Source organism: Anoplopoma fimbria, chromosome 3 (assembly GCF_027596085.1).
Source record: "Anoplopoma fimbria isolate UVic2021 breed Golden Eagle Sablefish chromosome 3, Afim_UVic_2022, whole genome shotgun sequence".
Classification (NCBI taxonomy): Eukaryota; Metazoa; Chordata; class Actinopteri; order Perciformes; family Anoplopomatidae; genus Anoplopoma; species Anoplopoma fimbria.
Window position 1 is genome coordinate 13,432,972 of NC_072451.1, and position 24,641 is coordinate 13,457,612.

The window sequence follows — 24,641 nt, forward strand, 5'->3', positions numbered from 1 at the left end:
CCCAAATAAGTCCCGTAAGAACAATCCAAGAAGTCCAAAACAGCTCCAATATAACGTTGCATTTTCCTAACACTGGAACTAAAACACAAGTTCTTTCTAAAAAGTCGTGTTTTATGTGTAATTTAAAAGGGCTTTGTTTCCCCTATAAATACACGTGGAGCAGCACTGTAAAGAGTACTGTACAGTGTGTGCTACTCCCATTCTCAAAAACAGTTTGACTGAATCACGTGATTTTATTTCCATTTTGTTTACTTGTATTTTATATAATACCTGCCATGAATTACACTTTATAGTGTGTTTATTTGCATTTTTGTCGACGTTTTCATATGTGTACAAACAAATACATCGCTAACTCTGCTACCACAATTTTATTATGAAAAGACATGACCAGAAGTGTCAGTCCATGCTCCCTGCCGACGAGCGGAACACTGGGGAGCTGTGTCCTGAACGTGCGTGTGATGTTGAGGTGAACCCATGCTGGTCCTGACTCAAGACGTGAACTTTGGGTGAAGCCGGTGTGTGGACGTTTGTGTGCGCGTGCTGCTGTCCACGAGCTGATCGTCATGATGCTGGAGAGGAGCAGGGTGGAGGTGGTGGCGGAGATCTTCTTCAGCAGGAGACTCTCGTCTGAGGAGGAGGAGGAGAGAATTCACTGTCGCTGCTCCAGAGCCTTCGTGCAGTAAGTCTCTCACATCTGATCATGTCTTCTAGCAGTTATTGACATGTGTGTGATGATGAACACACACCGTATGATGAAGATAGATGAAGCTGTGGAGACCTTCATCAGCTTTGTGTTCTCTGTCTGCAGGGATCGCGAGCTGTATCGCTCTGATAACAGATTGCTCTCATTTGATCTGGCGGACACCAGAGTCAAAGGTATGCTATACAATGTCATATACAAATACACTGGGCCTTAAGAAGAAATAGAAAGATGAGTCCATTTGAAACAACTTTCCTCTCCACTTACAGAAGCAGATGATGATGATGATGAAGAGGAGGAGGAAGACGAAGAAGATGAGCAGGAGGAGGAAAAGGAGGTGTTGGATGAGGAGGCTCAGCTGATGGCCAGCATGGGTCTTCCTGTGGCATTCATCAGCTCCTCTGACCATAAGAGAGCAGTAAGTGGTCCCCTCTGTGTAATGTCTTATTCTGTTTCAATCACCTATTAATATACAAAGGTAAAGTAAGAGATCTGAACCAGCCTGTCTTTGGTCATGTGACAGGGGAGGAGGTCCAACAGGAAGCCTGCCACATACTGGGAAGAGTCAGCTGAAGAGGAGGAAGACGATCTACAGGGTGACAACAAAGGTAGAAACATAAACTTATTGTTATCACAAATATGGTTAGAACAGAGGATAATTCATTCAAAAGTGAAGTAAACCAAGCAGCTTGAGGTTCCTCATGATTTGGTTATGAACTCATGTACTGATTAGTGATTAGTTTGAAGATATTTTAAGCTTATGAAACAAGTTTTGGACTATGCAGCTTTGGAATGTCAAATCAGTACCTGACTTTAAAGGGACAGCATGTAGGATTTGGTGGCATCTAGCCGTGTGGTTGCAGATAGCAGTGTTATGATAATTTAAATTGCATTTCACTTGTATAGTCCAATATATCAAATCACAAACTTGCCTCAAAGGGCTTTAGGATATGTACAACATACCACATCCTCCGTCCTTAAAAAAAACAATAACAGGGAAAAAAATTGATAGATGAATTCTAAATAAAATGAAATAAGGAATATGTTAATTGCAGTATTTTCTTACACATACATGAAGACATATGTATACAACAACAAACAAACAAATGGGGGCCTCTTCAACCAAAGCTCAAACTGAGGCACAAATCAAACAGAAATCATAAGGAACAACTTCTCAGACGTAAAGCCCTCTTTTGTGCATACTGTACGTGAATATCTATATTTTTCTTTTCACCTACTCCCAAAAACTTCACTTAAACAGTGTCCCCTTCAGCTCAGTGCATTTTTTGATAAATCTTGGATATTGAAGGTCCCATAGAAAGTGATATTTCCATGCCTTTTTCTAAATGATAAATAAGGTATACGTGCTATATCAAGAATCCTATTCCACAGACAAATGCACACAGCCTGTATTCAGAGACGGGGCCTTTAAACAAGCCGCCAGGACTCCTGTATGGTTTTCAGTATGAGAAAACAAAGTGTTTTCAGGCTGTCCGTCCGTCCGGTCCATTCCCATCAACGTGATATCTCTGGAACATTTTGAGTGAATTTCTTTAAATTTGGCTCAAAGTCCACCTGGACTCAAATAATGAACTGATTGGTAACTCAAGAATTCTGATTCTGATTCTGACAATATGTTAATATGATTTGATGGCACTTTTGACAGACACAGACATAAACTGCACGTGACTGGTTGGCGGAGGTTCGCTGTTATTCTATTTTATTCTACATTAAAGCACGCAAAACATGTTCTGATAGAAACACAAAATTAACTTGAAAACGAGTGTGATATGTCTCCTTTAAATGAACTGGTTTGATACGTTAGATGACGTATCTGTTTCTTTTTTTTCCATCAACATATTCCATTTGGAGATGGCCTTTTTTCTCTTGTCCTCATTCATGATTTTAATTGTATTTATTTGTATATATTATAATCATGTGTTCACTGTTGGGATATTATTTAACGGTGTCTTGTAATTTTCCACCTAGTTGATGTGAAGAAAGTGTGCGATCCACATGAGGAAGGAACAGGAGGGACCCACGCTGGCTGGGAGACCTACTGGGGTAAAGAGGACATGAACATCATAATGAAGGACACATGACTGTCCACCATGAAACCTAATTCAATTTGACATTTTCCCTCATTAGAACATATCAAATTAATAGATGTTTCACTCATTGTATGTAGATGTTACAATATAGTTATGAAGCCTATTTCCCTTGGTATCCTCTGTATCTCCTGTAGCTCAGCAGGGAGAAGCTCTGCTGTGGAGCAGCTGGCTGGAGAAACACCCAGAGACTGATCCAGGATCAGTGACTGCTCTGTGGGATGACCCGGACATAAAAGTTCTCTGGGACAAACACGCTGCAGAGACCTACTACTGCTACTGGGAGCAGTACTCATACTGGTCGGCACAGGGCTGGACCATGGACCAATCCGCCTGTATTGGGAGCACTGGTGGAGAAGAAGAAGAAGCAGGAGCAGCAGGGGGGACGGGCAGAGACATAAAGACACACCCAGAGAGGGATGGACAGACTGAGGCTGAGAGCCAACAGAGAGAAGAAGAAGGAGGGATGGCTCTTCCTGACGACGTCGAGGTTTTGAATGATCTGCTTGGACAGAAGTGCACGTTGGAGGCAGATGGAAAATCTGTGGGTGACTCAGAGATGGACCGACAGCGTGTGAGCGTGGCTGATGGAGAGAGCTGTGGCTCTGATCATCCTTCTGATGGGGGGGACGATCGCAAGAGACCTGCAGCCTCCTCACAGCAGAACACTGCTGAACATACCGGTAAGAACCAGGTGGATATGGGTTTACAGGGTCAGGAAGTCTTCAGTGAACCCCCGTGGATTCACCTGCATTTTAGCACAGTTTAGTCATAAACTACGATCTGGGTTTCTTCACAGTCACATTAATGGATTAGCTACATGTGCTGGAAAAAGTAACACAAAGACAATGGCATGTTTTGGTCTATTTATTTAATTATTTGCTTAAGCATTCAAAGTCAGGGCAGAAAATGAAAGTGGACCCCTAGTTTCAGTAACTAGGTAAACCTTATTTTACAGCAGTGACCTCAACTAGACGTTTCCTTCACATGTTGATCACATCTCCACACCGGCCTAGAGGGATTTCAGACCTGTTTATGGATATTTCAGAAATATCTTTCATGAGGGGCTATTTTTGTTGAAAATTCTCATTACATCTGGACAGCATTTAATTAATCAAATGCTCTGTCAAAAAGTTCAGTATCTGTGGCCAAAGCCGGACTTTAATAAGCCCGTCCAATCCTTACATTTGGCCCGGATGTGATCATTGGATGGGCTACCTGTCTACCTGCCTGTCTACCTGCCTGTGCGTATTCTGCATTCACAAGCTGCTAGTCCATCAGGTGTGTTTGCAACAACTACTGCTGTAATGTTTGATTGAATGAATACAACCCATACCTGGAATCCCCCCGCGGCTGCTAACAGCTAACTAGCTCTCCTCGTAGCGACTTGAGGACACATGCCCTGTTGTAGTCAGCGCTCGGTCCAGTTTGTCATTTGCTAAGTTATATTTATTGGCCTACATACACACATACCCCTTCCAGATAAGAGAAGTGAGGAATCTGCAGTCAGTGCTTTTATTAAACAGCCACTAACATTGGTTAGTTTTGCATTACTGCAACCACAAGAGGTCCTTGGGCATACAGTCGATAACGAGCTCCAAAATATTCGGCTGAGGGGTCCAGCAGTATGTGAGATTAGCCATGGACAGACATATAGCAGCTACCCACGCACGCACACACCAAATACATAATCTCTGGGCGGATATGATAAAGCTCTGTACTATATTCTACCTATTCAATTTATCAGTATATTGTTATTTAAATGCTGTTTTGGTTTTCATTAGATTAATTTAGCAAATGTATTCTGGCTTAATCAAGTCAAGTCTGTTTTATTTTTATTGCTGCAAATCACTACTGAAGTTTTCTCATCTTACTCATACAGAGCAGGTCTCGACTGTACTCTTTGATTTACAGGGACCCAACATTTCCCCATGGCTAAGCAATTTATATGACATGTAATTTCCATTTTTGTAATTGAATGTTTATTTGGTGTGAGTTGCACTGCTAAATATCATGTCTGTTTGGACTCAGATTCCCAGCAGGCTGCTGGCAGCCCTGACAGACGGGATGGCTCACGGGATAAGATGCCAAATAGAGAAGACGATGACGATGATGACAAACCCCCAGGAGGAGGCCGAGCTAAAGTCAAACGCAGGTGAGTGTGTACTGTATGTGTGTTGAATGTAGGGATTTATGAGATTCTGAGCTACCAAGGAAAGGTTCTGTTTTTGTATTCGTGTAGAAGAACTAGCTTGTGTTTTTGTGGGTGTGCTTTGTACCCCCTCACAAATAATGTATGCGTCATGCGTTGTGAGAATTGGATGAAAGGATGAGAGGGTCACTGCACCTGTAGCTACCAGCAGTGAAAGCCAGCATTGTGTGTTTGGGCCCTTGTTTCAGTGATGTCTGAGTCCCATCAGGGTCTGATGGTCTCTTTTGTGTACCTGTGATAGAAAATCCAGACCACATCCCTTCAAGGAGTTTAACATCCTCCTCTCTGGTCAGATACTATAGGGTTCTGAAAATGAGTTGCGACCGGTAAAAAAAAAAAAAAAAAACTACTCCTGCGTGCAAGAAGCACTCCTAATTCTATTATACAATAAACTACCACACACAGCCGAGCGCCCTCAGTCATATACTATATGCCTTGAATTTGGAACGTAGCACCTTTTTAAGACGGTCTAAATAATGGTTTTCAAAGGACACCAATGTTTGAACTCTTATTGCTAGCTGATTCCAGATTTCCATGAGGTCTTCTCTGATGTAGAAATGAAGTTTGAAGTCTCAAAAGAAAACAAATGTCTTCCAAAACAAATACAACAAAATAAGCGTCAATAAGAAAATGTATATCCTGTGGCCCTTAGACTACTAAAAAATAAAGAGATGTAGATGTGAAAATAATAATCATAAGTACACTTTGAAGCAGTATTTTGTGTTTGCAGTCATGAGCTGGATGTGGAGGAGAGCCCACATCTGACCCCAGAGGAAGCGTGGAGTAAGCTGGGCCTCAAACACAACCCGGATCCTCTGTAAGTCTGATTATTTTTTAAAAATTCAGTTTGCACTTGGTTTGGTCAAAAGCTCTGCTCTAAACGTCTGCTGGAAGTGTGTCAGAAGAGAGGAGCTTTTCCAGCAGCTGTTTACAGTACTTATCAACAACAGGAAAAGTAAAAAGTGAAATACATTATGGAACATTGGTTTCATGTAAAAGCTTCTTCAAGGAACTTTTATTTGGGGTTGATTATGGAGGTCCCTGTGGACAATAGTGGTGGTGTGTCCAATCACCAGAGTCTATCATTTTACTGCAGCCAGGGCTTGTCCATGACCCTGACAACATATTGGTATCATCTGATTATTAATATAGGGTCAATATGAGTAATACAACAAATAATAGCCTTTCCAAAGGAGCAGCTTCTCCTATTTATTGGACATTGTTTTATTTTCCCCCATTAGCGCCTTTGAATTATTTCCAAAAACAGCCAATATCATTTTGACAGTGATGTGTTCAAGGCAACAAAAACATGTATAAAGATTGTTCAGTGAAAAAAAGGCAATGTGTTTGAATCTGCCAACACATTTATGTTTTTGTTTTGAAATTAAAAATGCTGTATTGTTTACATATAATATTGGCAAGGGAAAAATGTGAGTTTGCCCTCAAATCAGTCTATGTCTATGTCATAGACATGTCTATAAAATATTATTTATGATATTATTATAAGATATTTTGTTTACACATGCGGCACCTTCTTCCCAACCTTTAAGGGATGAAAAGAACGTGGTTGGGATCCTTCAATGACCAATGTGTAACATTTCGGGGACCTAATAGCATAAATGGAAAATAATATTCATAACTATGTTTACATTAGCGTATAATCACCTGGGTATTTATTTGGTTGCAAACTGCAACCTCACCACTGTTTCCTACACACTGCTTCTTTAATAATTATTATTTTCATACCAACCGTTCTAGCAGAGAGTCTGGTATGTACAGTACCAGTCAAAAGTTTGGACACACCTTCTCATTCAATGGTTTTTCTTTTCTTTTTTCTACATTGTAGATTAATATTGAAGACATCCAAACTATGAAGGAACACATATGGAATTATGTGGTAAACAAACAAATGCTCAACAAACCAGAATATGTTTTATATTTTAGATTCTTCAAAGTAGTTGAATGAGAAGGTGTGTCCAAACTTTTGACTGGTACTGTATGTGTCATGGATTGTTAACATAGTGGATCGGTTGTCACACGGTGAATGTCTCTCTTTATTGAGGTTGTGTTTCTGTTTGTATCTCAGCTTCCACAGTGTGTTGAGCTTTAAAGGCGGAGCTAGTCAGACTCGCCAGAAGCAGCGGTGGGCTAAGAGAGCAGTCCGCAGCATCAGCAAGCACACCAGGTTCTCAGAGATGGGTGGAGACCACAGACTGCCACAGACCAGTACCTCCCTCTACAAGGTACCCTTTAAGGAGAAGAAGGGCTCACACTGTCTGTAAGACCGGGCACAGGGCAAGGAGTGACCATTTAAAAGGAGGTTCTGATTCACCTCCTTGGAATGGACTTCTGGTTGGTGCTGACTCATCTGTCAGCATTTATTTGTTTAGAAGAAGCCATCAATCTGTGACTTCATCGACAACTTCATCGACAACTCGACAAACATGAAAATCCTCTTAATTAGTTTAACAAATCAAAGTTACTAAAAGGAACTTTGAACTGGTTATGAAAAAGTCTCAATTTAAAACTGATGGGGCTTGCAAGTGGGCGTGGCATAATGGCTCGCTAGTGCCCCCTATTTACTAACCCCACAGTGCGTTTCACCTCAATCTATGGAATTCTGTAGGTATATGTAGCATATGGAGAAGAACAAATAAATCCCTTGGGAGGTATACCATTTTTTGAATTACAATAGTAACATTACAAGGCACTTTTCTTTAACAAACTACTTCAATAGAATCAAGGACATTAATTTAAATATATAGTCAGCACAATCTTAAGACCTTTGTGATGAACAGTTATCAAAAGTTTGCAATTTTAATTTCATTACATTTTTTAGATTTTCAGTCATGTGATGATAAACAAATGGGGAAAAAGGGAAGTAATATATAATATAACATACAACATGAAAACTTAAGGAGATGTAAAGCAGTGTCTAACCTTTTAACGTATTCAAACACGTCAACAAAAAAGTTAACACATTTTTGCACATTAAGATTTAAATACAAAACATCCCTTAATATGCATATTTATTCATTTTGGATGAATAGCTTTCTGATGATCAGGGAACCATACTGATATGTTTCTTGTTGAAGAAGATATCTGTGTCTTTAGGGCGTCTCCTGAATGGTTGGTCCTTCTAATTAATCAAACCATGCGCTAACACTCTTTCATAAAGTGTTACAGAGTGGTGTGGGTTCAGAAAGTGATTCATTTCTCACAGAATGCTTACCTGACAACCCGGACGGTTTGTTACATAGAACCGCTCTCTGTGTCTCGCGTCACACACACCTAAACCACCCTTAGGTTATCTATGACAGTCAGAAATGGAGAGTGGCAGAATGTTCTTATTTATTTATTAGTTTGAATGTCACATAGATGACTCAATAAATGTAGACTGTTTGTTTCACAGGTCAAAAATTTCCTTGAAAAGAACCAGAAAGAGACACAGTGTGACCAGCCTGAGATGGGAGGAGAGAACACACAGGAACCGGAGGACAGGCCTCCAGTTCTGGAAGAAGTAACGAGAGAGGAAGAGGAGAGGAGGAGGAAGAAGACGCAAAGTGTGGAGGAAGGAAATAAAGAGGCTGTGGAAGGAGATGGTTCTGATTCTCTGTCCAGTTTAGATGCAGGGAGAACTCTAAACTCTGCCACTGTGGTCAGTGAGAGAGAGGAGGAAGAGGAGGAGCAGCCCGGCAGACAGTTGGCATGTCTAGACATTCCTGACTTCCTCATGTCTGACGCACCTGAAGGCAACAGTGGTAAGCATAACATCTCCCAGAAGATTCTGATGCCATACCTTTTTGTTTTTTAAGAAACTAAGACAATCCTGGTGAATATTGGTGCAGCCTAACAATGAATAATGTGTATGTATGTGTGTAGAGTTGAGGTTAAAAAATGGAAAGAAACCAAAGAATAAGAAGGGGAAGCGAGGGAGGAGGCAGCCGGTCCCAGCAGAGATGGCAGCAGAACCGGAGCTGGCTAAATACTGGGCCCAGCGCTACAGACTGTTCTCCCGCTTCGATGAAGGGATCCGGCTGGACCGAGGTCAGTCTGCATTTACTCTTATTGGAATAATTAAGTATTTGTTGTTGTCAGGCGGCAACCTCTGGTTCTGACAAGTGAAGCAAATGCTTCATGTCTTAAAGCTGCATTCTCTCTAATGTCCATCAGGGGGCGACTCCTCCGGTTGTATTGAAGTCTATGAGAAAATGACTCTACTTCTCTCTTGATTTATTCCCTCAGTAAACATTGTAAACATGAGTTTATGCTCTCAATCTATAGTTTCAAGTCTTCTTCAACACAGCATGATGTTCATTTAGTAAAAGATGGTCCATTTAGAGTCAAATAGACCATAAAGCAGGGTATGCTATAGGGCGGGGCTACACAGTGATTGGTTACCAGATCTGTATGCGGCATCTCTACGTCCCTCAGGAACACCTGGAGTGATTTCTCAGGAATGTCCAGATTAGTGGGCAAGGGTCCTTGTGACCTCACATTAGCCCCATTCTCCTGAACGCCATATATCAGGAACCCCAACAGGACATTTTTGGCTGACATGGAAGTATACTGCAACTTGACTGGGTCGCAAAGTCATATAAATGCATGGTGGCAATTATTTTTTGTTTCTAGTCTATCTTGACACAACATGTGTACATTCTTTAATGTTCCAAAAAACATTCTTTTTCTCATAGTTTCTGTCTGAAATGCTCTGTTTAAGGACCTGCCTCTTTAAGCACCCCTCCATTAACAGTCCAGTCTGCTCTGATTGGCTTGCAAGAAAACTATAGTTCATCTTTGCAAAGGTAGTTCTTAAGCCATGCTCGGTATATTCTAAGTACTGCATGTGGCATAGGAAGTGGAATCTAATCGAAACGTCTTGTTGAATCACTTTTCTGATCAAGGTAGCCCACAAAAAACTGACTGGTTGTCTTTTTTCACAGTTTGTGGGTCGGTAAGCACTCCAGATACCCAAATGTATGTGCACAAGAAAGTCTTTCAGGATAAAGGATCGAAGAAACACAGACGACAGTGACCAACAGACTATGACTGATTCCATGTTTTTCATTATGTCTTGAGGGCTTGCTGCATTGTGCTGATTTTTTTAAAACATGAACAATGATAACATTTGGGATTTGGGGGCATTATGGAGATGCGCTAACAAAATGAGAGTTTTCTCCCCTCTGGTGGCCCGGGGGTTTGAAACAACCTCACAGCCCCATTTTGGTAAAAACACTGAGATTTTATTCAGCCAACTCTATTTGGTCTGACCCACACATGATTAACGTCTCTGTCTGTTTCAGAGGGCTGGTTCTCTGTGACACCAGAGAGGATAGCCGAGCACATTGCCCTCAGGGTGGAGCACAGCTTCCCCGACTCCCAGCTGGTCATAGACGCCTTCTGTGGAGTGGGAGGAAACGCCATCCAGTTCGCCATCACTGGAAAGAGAGGTAAGCCCAGAGTGTGTTTGTGTTCTGAGAGCTCCATTCACTTCTTTCAGTGTGGGAACACCTTTCTTTCATCAGTATAATTTTGTCTGGTACTAAATTCTACAAGAAGAGTATGAAAATCTGTTTAACAAATGGTATCAACCCAAATATTGCTGCAACAACTTATGAGACATAAGTGAGCATGGGAATGGCAGACCTATACTTAATGTTCTAAGCTATTATACACTCTAAACTTTCAACATTTTAATAGGACCCCTAACAAAACACAATGTTTATTATAGATTTATGACTACAATGACTAGATGCACACTATTTCTATGTGGCATACACTGTTGGCCTGATATCTCCCCCTAAATATCCCCTTTCACCTGGGGGGGATTGGGTCTATGTGACGAAAATTTGCCATGCTGCCGTTGTAAATAAGAATTTGTTCTTGATGACTTGCCTGGTTGAATAGAGGTTAAAAAAACAATCAGAATCAGTCAGATATATGAGCAGGCAAACAGTAGTGTGTCATCTGCATACCAGTGGCATTTGACATGATGATGAGTAATATTTTATGCCAAAGAAGCATGTATAAGGAAAGGTTTTTAATGTTTCTCTTTCAACCTTGTGATCGGGGTCTGAAATGAACACTGCTGGTTGATTATCCGCTTGGCCAGTAAATCTCACAAGGCTATCTTCCACACTGGCGAGGAAAAGTTTCTACAAAAAAAAAAAAAAAAAAAAACCTATGCTCGGTTACACTGATCATAGCAGATGAGTCAAAACATTAATTTTGGACATAGCTTGTGATGGACAGTCCAATGAGTCCTAATGGAAAATTGGAAATGTTACAGTCTCTGCATGGATATTCCACTAAGGTAAACGACTGAGTGCTCACTGTCTTCTACTGCTGTGGTCCTTTTCCTCAGTGCTGGCCATCGATATCGACCCGGTGCGGTTGGACTTGGCTCGGCACAATGCTATGGTTTACGGCGTGGCTGACCGGATCGACTTCCTGCAAGGGGACTTCCTTCAACTGGCGCCCCGTCTCCGTGGCGATGTGGTCTTCTTGTCACCACCATGGGGAGGGCCGGACTACCTAACCGCTGAGGTGTTTGACATCAGGACCATGATGCAGCCTGATGGATATCCTTTGATGTAGAATTTGGGGGGATGTTAGAACCGTTCTAACACTGGTTTATCTGCTGTGGGAGGAAGGGCACAATGAGTCCTTCAAGGAGAATTCCCATCTATTACAGGGAAATCGACCATTATTTCTGTCAGTTTACCCTTCCATTTGTATTTTTTGGTCCTAAAAGTAACTAGTCAGATTAGATTTCAATTTTTTTGGATATTCATGTTCTCAAGAGGATAACCGTCTGACATTTGGTCTCTAAACATTAACTGGGCAAAATTTATACATGAACTATGTCATTCAATTACATTGAATACATTGAAAAATTATTTGAACTGCTCTGAAGTCAGTAAACCATACATTTTTTAAAATGTTATACTTTTACTTTGTTATAGTCAATCTTTAGTGTTTTTCCCATTGTAAAATAAATAATTCAAATGATAAGGAAAGAACATTTTATATTTTTATGGATTAAAACAAATGTTGTCGTTTGTAGTTTTAATTACTTCAGTCAGTAAAACTTTATTTGACACTGTGATGGTTAATGTTGTGCAATTAATCCGCGGTTCATATGCCTGAATAACCGTGTGGGGGGGATCCGTACAGATCACGGATCAACAACGGTCCGTTACACCACAAACATTGACTGATGATGAACCCTTTTTATTTTGACTCATGTAGCACTGCCCTCTGGACAAAATTCCAGCTCAACACACAAGAAATAACACCTTTATCTTCTCAATCTGAAATTCAACTACTATTAGAAATGTTTGAAAAAGTGTATTGTGTTTACATCCGATAATGTTTTTCATTCTTAACGGTGGACACATTTGAGATTTTCCGCCTGGCCAAACTGATTTCAGACAACCTAGTCTACTTTCTGCCTCGCAACACTGACATGGATCAGGTCTGTATGTTCAGTCTCTATGTGTGTGGATGCATGAGTGGTGAATAGACCGTTAGATATTGCATAACAACATTAACATTATTATCTCAGTCGGGCGAGAGCCTGGGAGGAGATTATGTGTTCAGTCCTGTGTGTTTATGTGCATCTGTTCGTATGTCCACAGCTAATCTTGCATTCTTCTAGACCCATCAGCCTGATATATTTTATAGTAATTCACGACCATATGCTCAAGAACATCTTGTGGTTGCAGCGATTCACAATTTAAATTTTTAAACATTTTATTGACTGTTTCATACCATCATTGCCTGCTGACTCCTCGCTGCTCCTCATTGGTTGGAGGTGGCCGCAAGTGATCAACAATTACTTTGGTCAGATTTGCACACCGAGGTTAGCTGCGAACGTCGGTCCATGCTATACTTGATCTTTTTTTATCCATCAACACTGATCCATATGATAGTGGCTCAATGGAGTTTTTTGCCAGACAGGTGTTGGCGATTGGAGCAGAGAGAACGGTTGGCAGTGATGTTGTCTAGTGGCAATAAATGCAAAGTTTAGGTTACAGTTAGGTTTTTCCTTGAATAAAATGAATGAACAGTGCAAACCGGTCTTTGGAGTGAGCCAGAGAGCAGCACACTCTGCTCAGCCTAAGTTGTAAAATGTGGATGGGTGTATTTATTCAGTGACCTTTGAATGGGCATCATGGCGGTCACGCACAGACACAGCTGAGCGGAGCTTGCATAAGGCCGGTGCAGACAGAGGCATCCATTTCTATTAGACCTTATCTGAGACATGAGAGTGACATCTGATATGCTTGCTGTCTAGACAGGGCGCCATGTGATTTGTATTAATTCAATCAAACATTGCAGCAGTGGAGAAGTGCACCTTATTATTTTACTCTGTAATATTTGTCAGCTTGCTGAGAAAGGTATAAATAATAATAATTCAGCATTTTACATTGCATAAAAACAATTTGAACTAGACCTGTGAGCAGGTAAACTGGGGTCCAAGGACCTGATGGAACGGTGAGCTCAACCTGCACTGACCGGGCCGTCTGTTCTCTAACATTGTAAAACATTATATTACCAAATTCGGTACGACAGTATGTCAAACTTGCTGAAATGTATTCGATTTATTGGTGGCCAAATTACAAAAATCATATCATTATAGCACCACTTATTGTAAGCTCTACACCAGATTTGGTACAACTATTTTGGAGCACACACAGAATTGGTTTGTTTCCTTTGGTTTCATTTGGAGAATGCACTGGTACATTCTACTACTGGCCATGTATTAGAGAATCATATCAGATGAATGAGCGACTTATAAAACCAGGTACAGCAGCACTTACAGATGGAGGTTTCCAAATTTGGGGATGGCAACACAACAATGTGTCTTTCTGTTCTGTCTGTCGGGTTTTACATCATTAACCAGCAGCTTTGAGGGACTGGAGCGCCATCTTTCTGATGATACATTATCTCCACATCCATCTCTCCACAGATTGCCTCTCTGGCTGGTCCAGGAGGGAAGGTGGAGGTGGAGCAGAACATCCTCAACAACAAGCTGAAGACCGTGACCGCTTACTTTGGCAGCTTGATAAAGTCAGACGGCGAGTAATCCTGGCTTAAACATGGACCCATAAGGAATTCTTCCTCAACGTTTTTCTACTTTTCATCTTAACCCCTTTGTCATAATGCAGGTGTGAAATATTTCAGACTGAATGTGATGATCACAAGTTATTCTGTGAACACTGTGCATGTTTGAGTTTAAGGAATACTTCACTATCAAAAATGGTCATTTATCTAACAATGTATTACCTTGACTTCTTGAAGAGAACTGTCTTTTTCTCGCATGTGTCCACAGTGAACAGATAATCTTAAAACGGGGAAAGTCTTGATGATAACACAATTTCAGAATAATCCAAGTCTCTTCTTAAACAGCTCTCCCACAGTAGCAGGCCTGCACAATGTGAGACCGTGTGTGCCCAAGTGTTTTATATATTCAGGTTTTATCCAAGACCAAGATGCACGTATTTAGACTTCTATTATATTGAATTACATTTTGTGGGTGAAGTATTTCTCAAACACAGGTTTTTCTTAGTTGTATGTATTCTTCAGATTAAATGTCTGGTGTGTGGGATTCGGCAGCATCTGGAGGTGATGTATCAGTTTGTAACTAACTGGAACTTCTACCCTGTACAGGACTACGTGGGCCCTCTGTAGAGCCAGTGTTTGCTTTTCGTCCTTTCTGGGCCGCTGTAGAAACAAGTAACAAAAACACATGATTTTAATTTTCTGGTGATTAAACACAAAAGAAAATATTCTTATTAACATTGTATTTCATTTTTTGCAAATAGATCCCCCATAAATGCTACACACTGGCCCTTTAAGATAACACTTGACATTTTTTACAAATAACAATTTAATTGTATCTTTTTTATTGTACATTGGAGCTAATAAATATTTTTTGGAATGTTGTTTGTTATCGTCTTCATTTTTTATATGAAATCTTGTCATTACATCTTTAAGTTTGAGGGAAGTTAAAAAACAACATAATAAGGATGACCTGATGAGTAGCCACCTTAGAGTAGTAGAAGAAATAAGGCCGCTAAAAGAGTAGATTGTAGAGCAAAGCACAGCCATGGGTTTGAAACGGTAGGGATCAAATATTTCTTTTTACTGCAAATTAGTCCCTTGAGTTGATTTTTAGAATCAAACCTAAACCAAGTGAAAATGAAGGCGTCTCCAAATGGGACAGCGTCTACCTCATCACATGTGTCTCTATAAATAATGATCAGTATGTCAACAAGTCTGGACTGGAGGTTCACAGAGAGTTATTGTATACAATACAGGAAAGGCCAGCAGTGCCTTTGTCCATTTTTGAAATGTATAGACAATATAACACATGATTTATAGGCTAAAAATGATTAGGGGAAAAAAATATCAAAAGATATGTTATTTTATAGAAATATACATCCATCCATTTTCCGTAACCGCTTATCCAGTTAAGGGTCGCGGGGGTGCTGCAGCCAATCCCAGCTGTCAATGGGCGAAGGCAGGGTACACCCTGGACAGGTCGCCAGCCTATCACAGGGCTGACATACAGTGGGTACGGAAAGTATTCAGACCCCTTTAAATTTTTCACCCTTTGTTTCATTGCAGCCATTTGCTAAAATCGAAAAAGTTCATTTTTTTTTTTTTGCATTAATGTACACTCAGAAACCCATCTTGACAGAAAAAAACAGAAATGTAGAAATTTTTGCAAATTTATTAAAAAAGAAAAACTGAAATATCATATGGTCATAAGTATTCAGACCCTTTGCTCAGTATTGAGTAGAAGCACCCTTTTGAGCTAGTACAGCCATGAGTCTTCTTGGGAATGATGCAACAAGTTTCTCACACCTGGATTTGGGGATCCTCTGCCATTCTTCCTTGCAGATCCTCTCCAGTTCTGTCAGGTTGGATGGTGAACGTTGGTGGACAGCCATTTTCAGGTCTCTCCAGAGATGCTCAATTGGGTTTAGGTCAGGGCTCTGGCTGGGCCAGTCAAGAATGGTCACAGGCTTGTTCCGAAGCCACTCCTTTGTTATTTTAGCTGTGTGCTTCGGGTCATTGTCTTGTTGGAAGGTGAACCTTCGGCCCAGTCTGAGGTCCTGAGCACTCTGGAGGAGGTTTTCTTCCAGGATATCTCTGTACTTGGCCGCATTCATCTTTCCTTCAATTGCAACCAGTCGTCCTGTCCCTGCAGCTGAAAAACACCCCCATAGCATGATGCTGCCACCACCATGTTTCACTGTTGGGATTGTATTGGGCAGGTGATGAGCAGTGCCTGGTTTTCTCCACACATACCGCTTAGAATTAACGCCAAAAAGTTCAATCTTGGTCTCATCAGACCAGAGAATCTTATTTCTCATAGCTTGGGAGTCCTCCATGTGTTTTTTGGCAAACTCTATGCAGGCTTTCATATGTCTTGCACTGAGGAGAGGCTTCCGTCGGGCCACTCTGCCATAAAGCCCCGACTGGTGGAGGGCTGCAGTGATAGTTGACTTTGTGGAACTTTCTCCCATCTCCCTACTGCATCTCTGGAGCTCAGCCACAGTGGTCTTTGGGCTCTTCTCCCACGATTGCTCAGTTTGGCTGGACGGCCAGGTCTAGGAAGAGTTCTGGTCATCCCATACTTCTTCCATTTAAGGATTATGGAGGCCACTGTGCTCTTAGGAACCTTGAGTGCTGCAGAAATTATTTTGTAACCTTGGCCAGATCTGTGCCTTGCCACAATTCTATCTCTGAGCTCCTTGGGCAGTTCCTTCGACCTCATGATTCTCATTTGTTCTGACAAGCTGTAAGGTCTTATATAGACAGGTGTGTGCCTTTCCTAATCAAGTCCAATCAGTTTAATTAAACACAGCTGGACTCCAATGAAGGAGTAGAACCATCTCAAGGAGGATCAGAAGAAATGGACAGCATGTGAGTTAAATATGAGTGTCACAGCAAAGGGTCTGAATACTTATGACCATGTGATATTTCAGTTTTTCTTTTTTAATAAATTTGCAAAAATTTCTACATTTCTGTTTTTTTCTGTCAAGATGGGTTGCTGAGTGTACATTAATGCGAAAAAAAATGAACTTTTTCGATTTTAGCAAATGGCTGCAATGAAACAAAGAGTGAAAAATTTAAAGGGGTCTGAATACTTTCCGTACCCACTGTATATAGACAGACAACCACTCACACTCACATCCACACCTACGGGCAATTTCAGAGTCATCAATTAACCTAAGCTGCATGTCTTTGGACTGTGGGAGGAAGCCGGAGAACCCGGAGAGAACCCACGCTGACACGGGGAGAGAACATGCAAACTCCACACAGAAGGTTGTCTGGCCCGGGAATTGAACCCGGGCCCCTCTTGCTGTGAGGCGACAGTGCTAACCACTACACCACTGTGCAGCCTAGAAATATACAGTACCAGTCAAAAGTTTGGACACACCTCATTCAATGGTTTTTCATTATTATTCTACATTGTAGATTAATATTGAAGACATCCAAACTATGAAGGAACACATATGGAATTATGTGGTAAACAAACAAATGCTCAACAAACCAGAATATGTTTTATATTTTAGATTCTTCAAAGTAGTTGAATGAGAAGATGTGTCCAAACTTTTGACTGGTACTGTATATATATATATATATATATATATATATATATATATATATATATATATATATATATCTATAGATATATAGATATATATATATAGATATATAGATATATAGATATATATATATATAGATATATATATATATATCTATATATATATATATATAGATACTGTATGTCGGTTGTTATTGTTGTAAGGAAACCAATAACCCGTATGTCATTTAGATGTACCAAAGTCTGTTATCTTACCATAAAGTTAGTCTCCTAGTTCTTAAATTCAGCTGCTTCCTCTTGTCTGCTAACAGTATCTATCAGAGGAGCTTTGAGTTAAAACACTAAGAGGAAACATTTAGAAATATTCAGCCTCACATGCTTTAATGGAATTTAACTTTTATCTTTGTTATATCTCTAAGTATACAAGGGATTTTTTTTAATACTGTTATTTTTTATTTTTACAGTTTTTTAATCAGTGTGATGGTCTGAACTGTGCCTACAAACCATCAGGTATTACCTTCAGTAGAAGTAACTTTCTTTTAAAAAAGATATGAAAGTTCTGTCGATGACAACTTTGTTTTAAGAGCCTCTAGCTTTATAATAAATAAATATTTTTTTTGATATTCATATTGCTTTGAAGTGCAGAACGGATATAAATACAAGCTAAAGGTTAAACATGTTTGCTTATTCGTTTAGTTCCTTCACAGCTGATTTAGTTTCATGTATGCTACTTTAATTCATGTGAGGTTGTTTGTTTGAGCAGTAGGAATGTTTCCAGCAGTGATGTTGCACGTTTCTTGGGATGTGAGCCTTTTCTGGAAATCATATACTTCAGTTTAATATCTCACTCGATTTGGATTTTGAAGACATTAATTGAAGCATTTTCTTGACAGATTCCTCGACCCAAGGAATTTGTCTTGTGTAGATTGATAAGATTTTTTTTGAGCCACCAGAGGGCAACATGACATCTGTTTCCTTCTCCACCTGAATCCACGCAGCGTTTCTGCTTTTCTACTCTGCGTCCACAGGAAGGTTTATGTGAACAAAATCATGTTATGCAGCCAAGTATTGCTCAAGCCTTTACAATTCTAGTGGGGAGTAACTGCAACAACAAATTTTGGAGTAAATGTGAATTAAAAAAATGCTTAAAATATCTTAAATATACCGATTTGATTCAACGCTGTAACTACATGGAGTCATACATAACCTGAGAAGAGAAGAGTACTGGCAAGTTACTTCATATTTATTTGATGTATTTGCACTGTTATATTCTACACTGTATTTGCACAAGTAACATAACAATAAAACATAATAGATGGGGAGAGCCTTTACCTGTACATTCAGACTCTTTACTTTGTATTGCAAATTTGAGCTGGTCCAAATGCACCAATTCTGTCACAACATGCATGCTGGGATGTATGGAAAATGGATGGATGGAATTTAAAATCAGATTTTCTAAGATTTCAATGATCTGGTATTTACAGAATAAAAACAACAAAATCTGAAGTGAGATTGTACAGACTTCACACTTTTGTTTTTCTGGAGCAGTGTCACAAGCAGATTGTGTTGCTTTTCATATTTTCCATAAATGTGTTTCCTTTCATTTGTTGCTTTATTGTATTATAATAACTGTGTAATTTATGCAGTGTCATAAGCTAAAACATGACCTCCTTTTAAGGATGATGGCTGAGAAATCATTGCAGATTTCAGCTAACATATGTAATGAATCCATGACGCTGCAGGTGACTGAGTGTGTTTCTATATCCATTTATGAGTAACTGGAAGGCTGGATATCCAGCTTTAGTCTTGTGATGTTTGGTACGGAAGCCTTGAGGGGTAAGTGAGGAAAAACACATTCAGCTGATCTATTTTCTAAGTCTGATCTTAATTGTTTTCTTTCCTGTTAAAGAACAGTTAAAGAACAGGTGGAATTTTTTATTTTTGCTAGAATCATTTTTCCAAAATTATATATTTTTTATTCATCTATGAAAACAGGTGGGCAATAATCATGGGCAGGTAAATTTTCTTTTGACAGGGTCAATTTGGTACGGAAGCCTTGAGGGGTAAGTGAGGAAAAACACATTCAGCTGATCTATTTTCTAAGTCTGATCTTAATTGTTTTCTTTCCTGTTAAAGAACAGTTAAAGAACAGGTGGAATTTTTTATTTTTGCTAGAATCATTTTTCCAAAATTATATATTTTTTATTCATCTATGAAAACAGGTGGGCAATAATCATGGGCAGGTAAATTTTCTTTTGACAGGGTCAATTTCCTCACTGTAAGATGTTGTAATACTCATTTTGGCCACAAGAGGCTGAAGTGCACCACCACCAATGTTCTAAATAGGTCATAAAAACATTAATGTTTTCTTCCAGGTGAGTTTTAATTTCTCCATACATACATATTTATGGCGTGTTGGCAAGTTTTGTCAATTAAAACCCACCTGAAAGAAAACATGATTGCTTTGAGTCCAATTTAGAAAATAGGGCAGTGGGGCACTTCTTATGCCTGAGGTGAGTATATTATCAACAAACATTTGATGGAAAAAATTATAATAATTCACCTGACAAACATGTTTTTCACCTGTTTTCAGAATAATTATCCTGGCAAGACTTTTTATCAAAAACATGAGAGCGAAACCATTTAAATCTGACTTTTTTTCCCCCTCATATTCCGATCAGGGCTTCCGTACTTAATATTTTTTATCATAATTGTATTTTAATGACTAATTTGAGTTTGAAATCATTTCAATCCTTTACTTTTCTGGGATCTCTCCTTCACCTGTCTCCGTCTTGTTTTGAGCATCATGCTTAGCTCTTTGTTATGTTGTAAGTGCTATATAAATAAAGTTTATGCCACACGGTTACACTTTCAGACTGAATTATCCAAGTGAGGATAACAAAAAAACCCACAAATGCTTCCAAAGTTGACCCATGATGATGACATGTTTGAATGGTTGACGACAGGACGGAGGAAGAAAGGATGTATAAGATGAAAATATTCGAGGTGGCTGTTAATCTATTTTTGCAGAGCACTTTATAAATAAAGTTATTATGGGCTGACAGAGGTACATGATCAGCTGCTCACTGCTGTCATTCATTAAGAGCCTTCTGAGCGCCAGATATGATTACTCTCCTCAGGATCAACGAGACACGAAGGTGTGTGTGTGTGTGTGTGTGTGTGTGTGTGCGTGCGCGCGCGTGTGTGCGTTAGAGTGTGTGGAATCAAGTTTAGTTCGTAGAGAGGTAGCTAGTAGATAAAGTATGCTTTCACATTCATGTGTTCAAGGTTTTCAATGATCCATGATGAGGTAATGATGGAAGCTCAGGCCTGAGTAGATGAGAGAGACACAATTTGCTTGATCTGCCTGTAGGAAGACTCACATAATCATTTAATACAAGCACACATGTAAGCATATTACATTTTTCACAGTTTATGCTTGTATACATGTATATACATGTACTCATTGTTTTTTAAAGGACTGTGAGGAAGCGCTTACTAGCTAGCCGATTGTTGCTTTGAAATAGCCCCCCAAATTAATTTGAACACAACAGATGGAAATAAAAAGAGATGTAACATAAATGTGTTGATAAAAGTTCTTCATTTCAGTGGCTCCTCTGATCTCTGTATCCTGTCATCATCCTGCCAACCCGTTGCTGCATTTGATTGCAGACCAGCCTGTTACCGTTTCTTTTTTTATTTGGATCCACAGTAGGAACTACTGAGGAGGCAAATCTTCTTCTTTGGGTCCAGGCAAGTAAAGATTGCATCATAATGTAAAACATATATATGTGAATCAGAAAAGAACAAAAAAACAAAAGAAAAAAGAGCAAACTACAAACAAACGAAAAAACGACAACAATGAATCAACAAAAATAAAAATACTGGCTAATGACAATAATAACAACAAGGACAACAAGCTCCCACACTGTATCTAAATAGTCAGTAAAACATCTGATATAGTCCAAAGATAATAGCTGTATCACGAACAAAGAACAAAAATACAACAATAAAACATAAAAATGAGTGACTTTAGGTGTCACTGCAGCAAAACTAGTCTACTATGCATCAAACTGTGCTAACAACATACAAAAATAAGATTTAAACACCATGTTTGAAACATGTTTACAGGAAAATATACATTTGTACCAAAAATGAGGTGAGCTCTACATAGCTCCCCCCGTAAACCCTAATCCTGATGTAATAAGTACGCTTCATACCAATTTCTGATGTGCTGTAATCTACATGTTTTAACTACTCAGCCTTTTTTTCAATAGAGATAATTATCAAAAGCCGTAATATTTCCCAGCGCCAGAGTCCCATTAGAAAACCTTGTGTTTTACTGCAGCAGGGTCTGACCGTCTTCCCCCTCTCAGTCCTGGTTCTGGTTCTCCCGTGCCTTCCTTCCTTCCTTCCTTCCTTCCTTCCTTCCAGCGGGCCCAGCAATATGGCCTGGGTCTCCAGCAGCGTCATGTCCGTGTTGGATCCCAGCGGGGACCGGATGAGCAGAGAGGAGAAGCTCTGCTCCTGGAGGAGGAGGAGGAGGAGACGCTGCTGCTGCTTGGAGCTGAGCTCTCCTCCTCCTGCCGGAGTTTGGGGGAGTTTCTGGTGAACCTGCATTATTTCATCTGATTTCACCAGAATCGACCTGCTGGCACCGATTAAAAGCATAAAGAATAACTATATAGAAATAGAAAATAATCTCTCTGATGGTCTCTTTTACTGATAAAGGTCAAATAGAGGCCTCAGTATTACATTGAGACTGTTTCAAAAAGATTCTCAAAATAACTTGTTTTGTTTTATCCGTAGATTTACTATTTAATGTGAAAGCAACTCAAACTTCATCATTTGGTTTGTCCTTGTTTTTATATCTGTTCAAATATTTGATAACCAATCCTTTTTTGTCATTATTCATTAAAAAAACAACCAAATTGAGTTGCAAACATGAAATCATACTGACAGGGGCCATCTCTAGTACTAAGTAGGCAACTACACCTTTATTATATTTGTTGATAAAATGAAACATTATATATATATAGTGACAAAAAACATAGTTTGTGGATTTAGCTTTTAGACTTAATTCTTATAAATCCACCAAATGTTAATTGAGTTTTAGAACATGTGAAACATTAAAGCTCCAGAGCGAGGTGTGATTCTTGATGTGTCCTCTGCTGACCACAGTCCTCGGTCAGACTTGGGGGGACTTGCTCTCTGGTTGGTGAGAACCGATGCAACCGTTAGCGAGTGTGGTATCCCCCCGGCAGAAAAGTGATGATGACCTGTGAAATAGGAGAGGGTGTGTGCATCGGGAGATGGTTGAGGTTTGACACTGTCTCTCGTTTACATGCTGGTAGCAGCCTGAAACCTAGGGTGCTCGACCTTGGCGTTACTCGCTCTAAAATGCTGTACCTCCCAAACTGTAGAGCATGGACAAAGTTCACCCTGGCCCTCTCCTGTCAGGACTGACGGGACAAGTAGAGTCCAGCTAAGGGAGTGGGGGCTCAGACTAAGAGGGGTTTAAATGTGAGCGATAAATGTCTGAGCCCTCTCTCCAATGTCTTGAGTCGATTATGCCAATCATAAGTACACGAGAATTGAGAAATAATCAATTTAATCTAATTAATTGTAATGAAAATAATGGTTTGTGTGCATTTAATTGATGAACATATATAATTATATAATAGTGGAATGCAAAACCAGTTGCTAAATGGAATCTGGTCATTTGGTGAAACGGCGGCATAGTAACTCAGCATCTGACTGACACCCTGCACGGTGAAGCAGGTAAAGATAATGGATATATATCAATGGGTAGCATAACCTATTACAGCAATGTGATTACTTCTTTAAGTAAGTGTAAGGGATTACAAGTTCCAAAAGAAAATTGCAGATACAAAGCCCAGTTAAACTTAAAAAATAAATTAGAAAGTCTGGCTGCAATCTCCAGGCTCGGGCTCCACCTCCTCCGTCGGACTCTTTCCTGTCCCGAGCTTGAAGAAAGAAGGGACGTCTGAAATTGCGTACGCCAGAGATGATCGCCAGAACATGAAAAAAAGACACACGACCTCCACCAACTACACCAAGGTAAACAACTTTAATATTTGAATATAACTAAAACTTATAACGTTAGATAACAAACCTTAAGCAGCAAATGTCTTACGAGTTTGCTAATTTTAGCTAGCTATGCAAATGTTGTTAGGAAACTAACATTAACTGAAAATGGCAATAAGCTTTTGGCATGTTTTTACTGTTGTTGTTGCGCTAATGGTAAAGTTAGTTAGTTAGCAGTGATGACTTCTTACAGTAACAGTAGCGTTATTACAAGTGTACTGTGACAAGATTACATAAAAAGTCAATGCAGAGAGGCAAATTGACCTGTGTAGATGCGAAATTGCGTCGTGCCGAATATTGTAGCCGTAGATTTTCACCCAGAGCTCTAGGATACCTCATATTAGTTGCAACCGGACATTACTATGTGTATAAATGTATCTGTATAAACCATGTGGTACAAACAATAATGACGCTGACGTTTTTCCGCCTTTATGACGTTATTTTGAGTGTTGGTGTTGCAGCTACAATGTAAGCAAAGCCTAGCATCGATCAATCGCCTACATAACGTAAACAGCCGCTCCTCTCCAGCACGTCTAGCATCAATTTAATTTTCAATTTGATGATGCTTAATTTGCGTCCTCCAGTTATATCTGTTTCATGTGGAGATACAAAAACCCTTGTTGTTTATTAGATTTACTTTGCGGCCCCGCAGAAGTGGCTTAACCGTGCCAAATATGTATTTCTAGCATTTATTTCAGGACTCTAAATTTACACTTTTCTGTGAAAAGAAACTACTTGGAAAAAATTATTGTAGTTGACCCAGTACCACCGTCAGAATAATGTAATATTATCCTTGTGTGTGGAAGCGCTCCCTCTCCAAAACCTTCGGCAGTGTGAGTCAGTCTCGAGGCAGGCCAGCAGCTGACAGCCATCAGAACTATTTCGGTC

The 24,641-nt window shown here is 39.8% G+C and overlaps 1 protein-coding gene across 1 annotated transcript; it reads left to right on the forward strand.

Annotated features, from left to right (window-relative positions):
- The first annotated feature begins 426 nt into the window (after positions 1-426).
- On the forward strand, positions 427-14,941 carry tgs1 (trimethylguanosine synthase 1). Its single transcript, XM_054596832.1, has 15 exons — positions 427-679; positions 809-876; positions 970-1,118; positions 1,224-1,308; positions 2,690-2,764; positions 2,946-3,491; positions 4,840-4,963; positions 5,751-5,837; positions 7,107-7,263; positions 8,433-8,781; positions 8,903-9,067; positions 10,324-10,470; positions 11,385-11,601; positions 12,419-12,497; positions 13,995-14,941. The coding sequence occupies exons 1-15, from the start codon at positions 564-566 to the stop codon at positions 14,109-14,111; spliced, it is 2,481 nt and encodes an 826-aa protein (XP_054452807.1). The 5' UTR covers positions 427-563; the 3' UTR covers positions 14,112-14,941.
- The last annotated feature ends 9,700 nt before the right edge of the window (positions 14,942-24,641 follow it).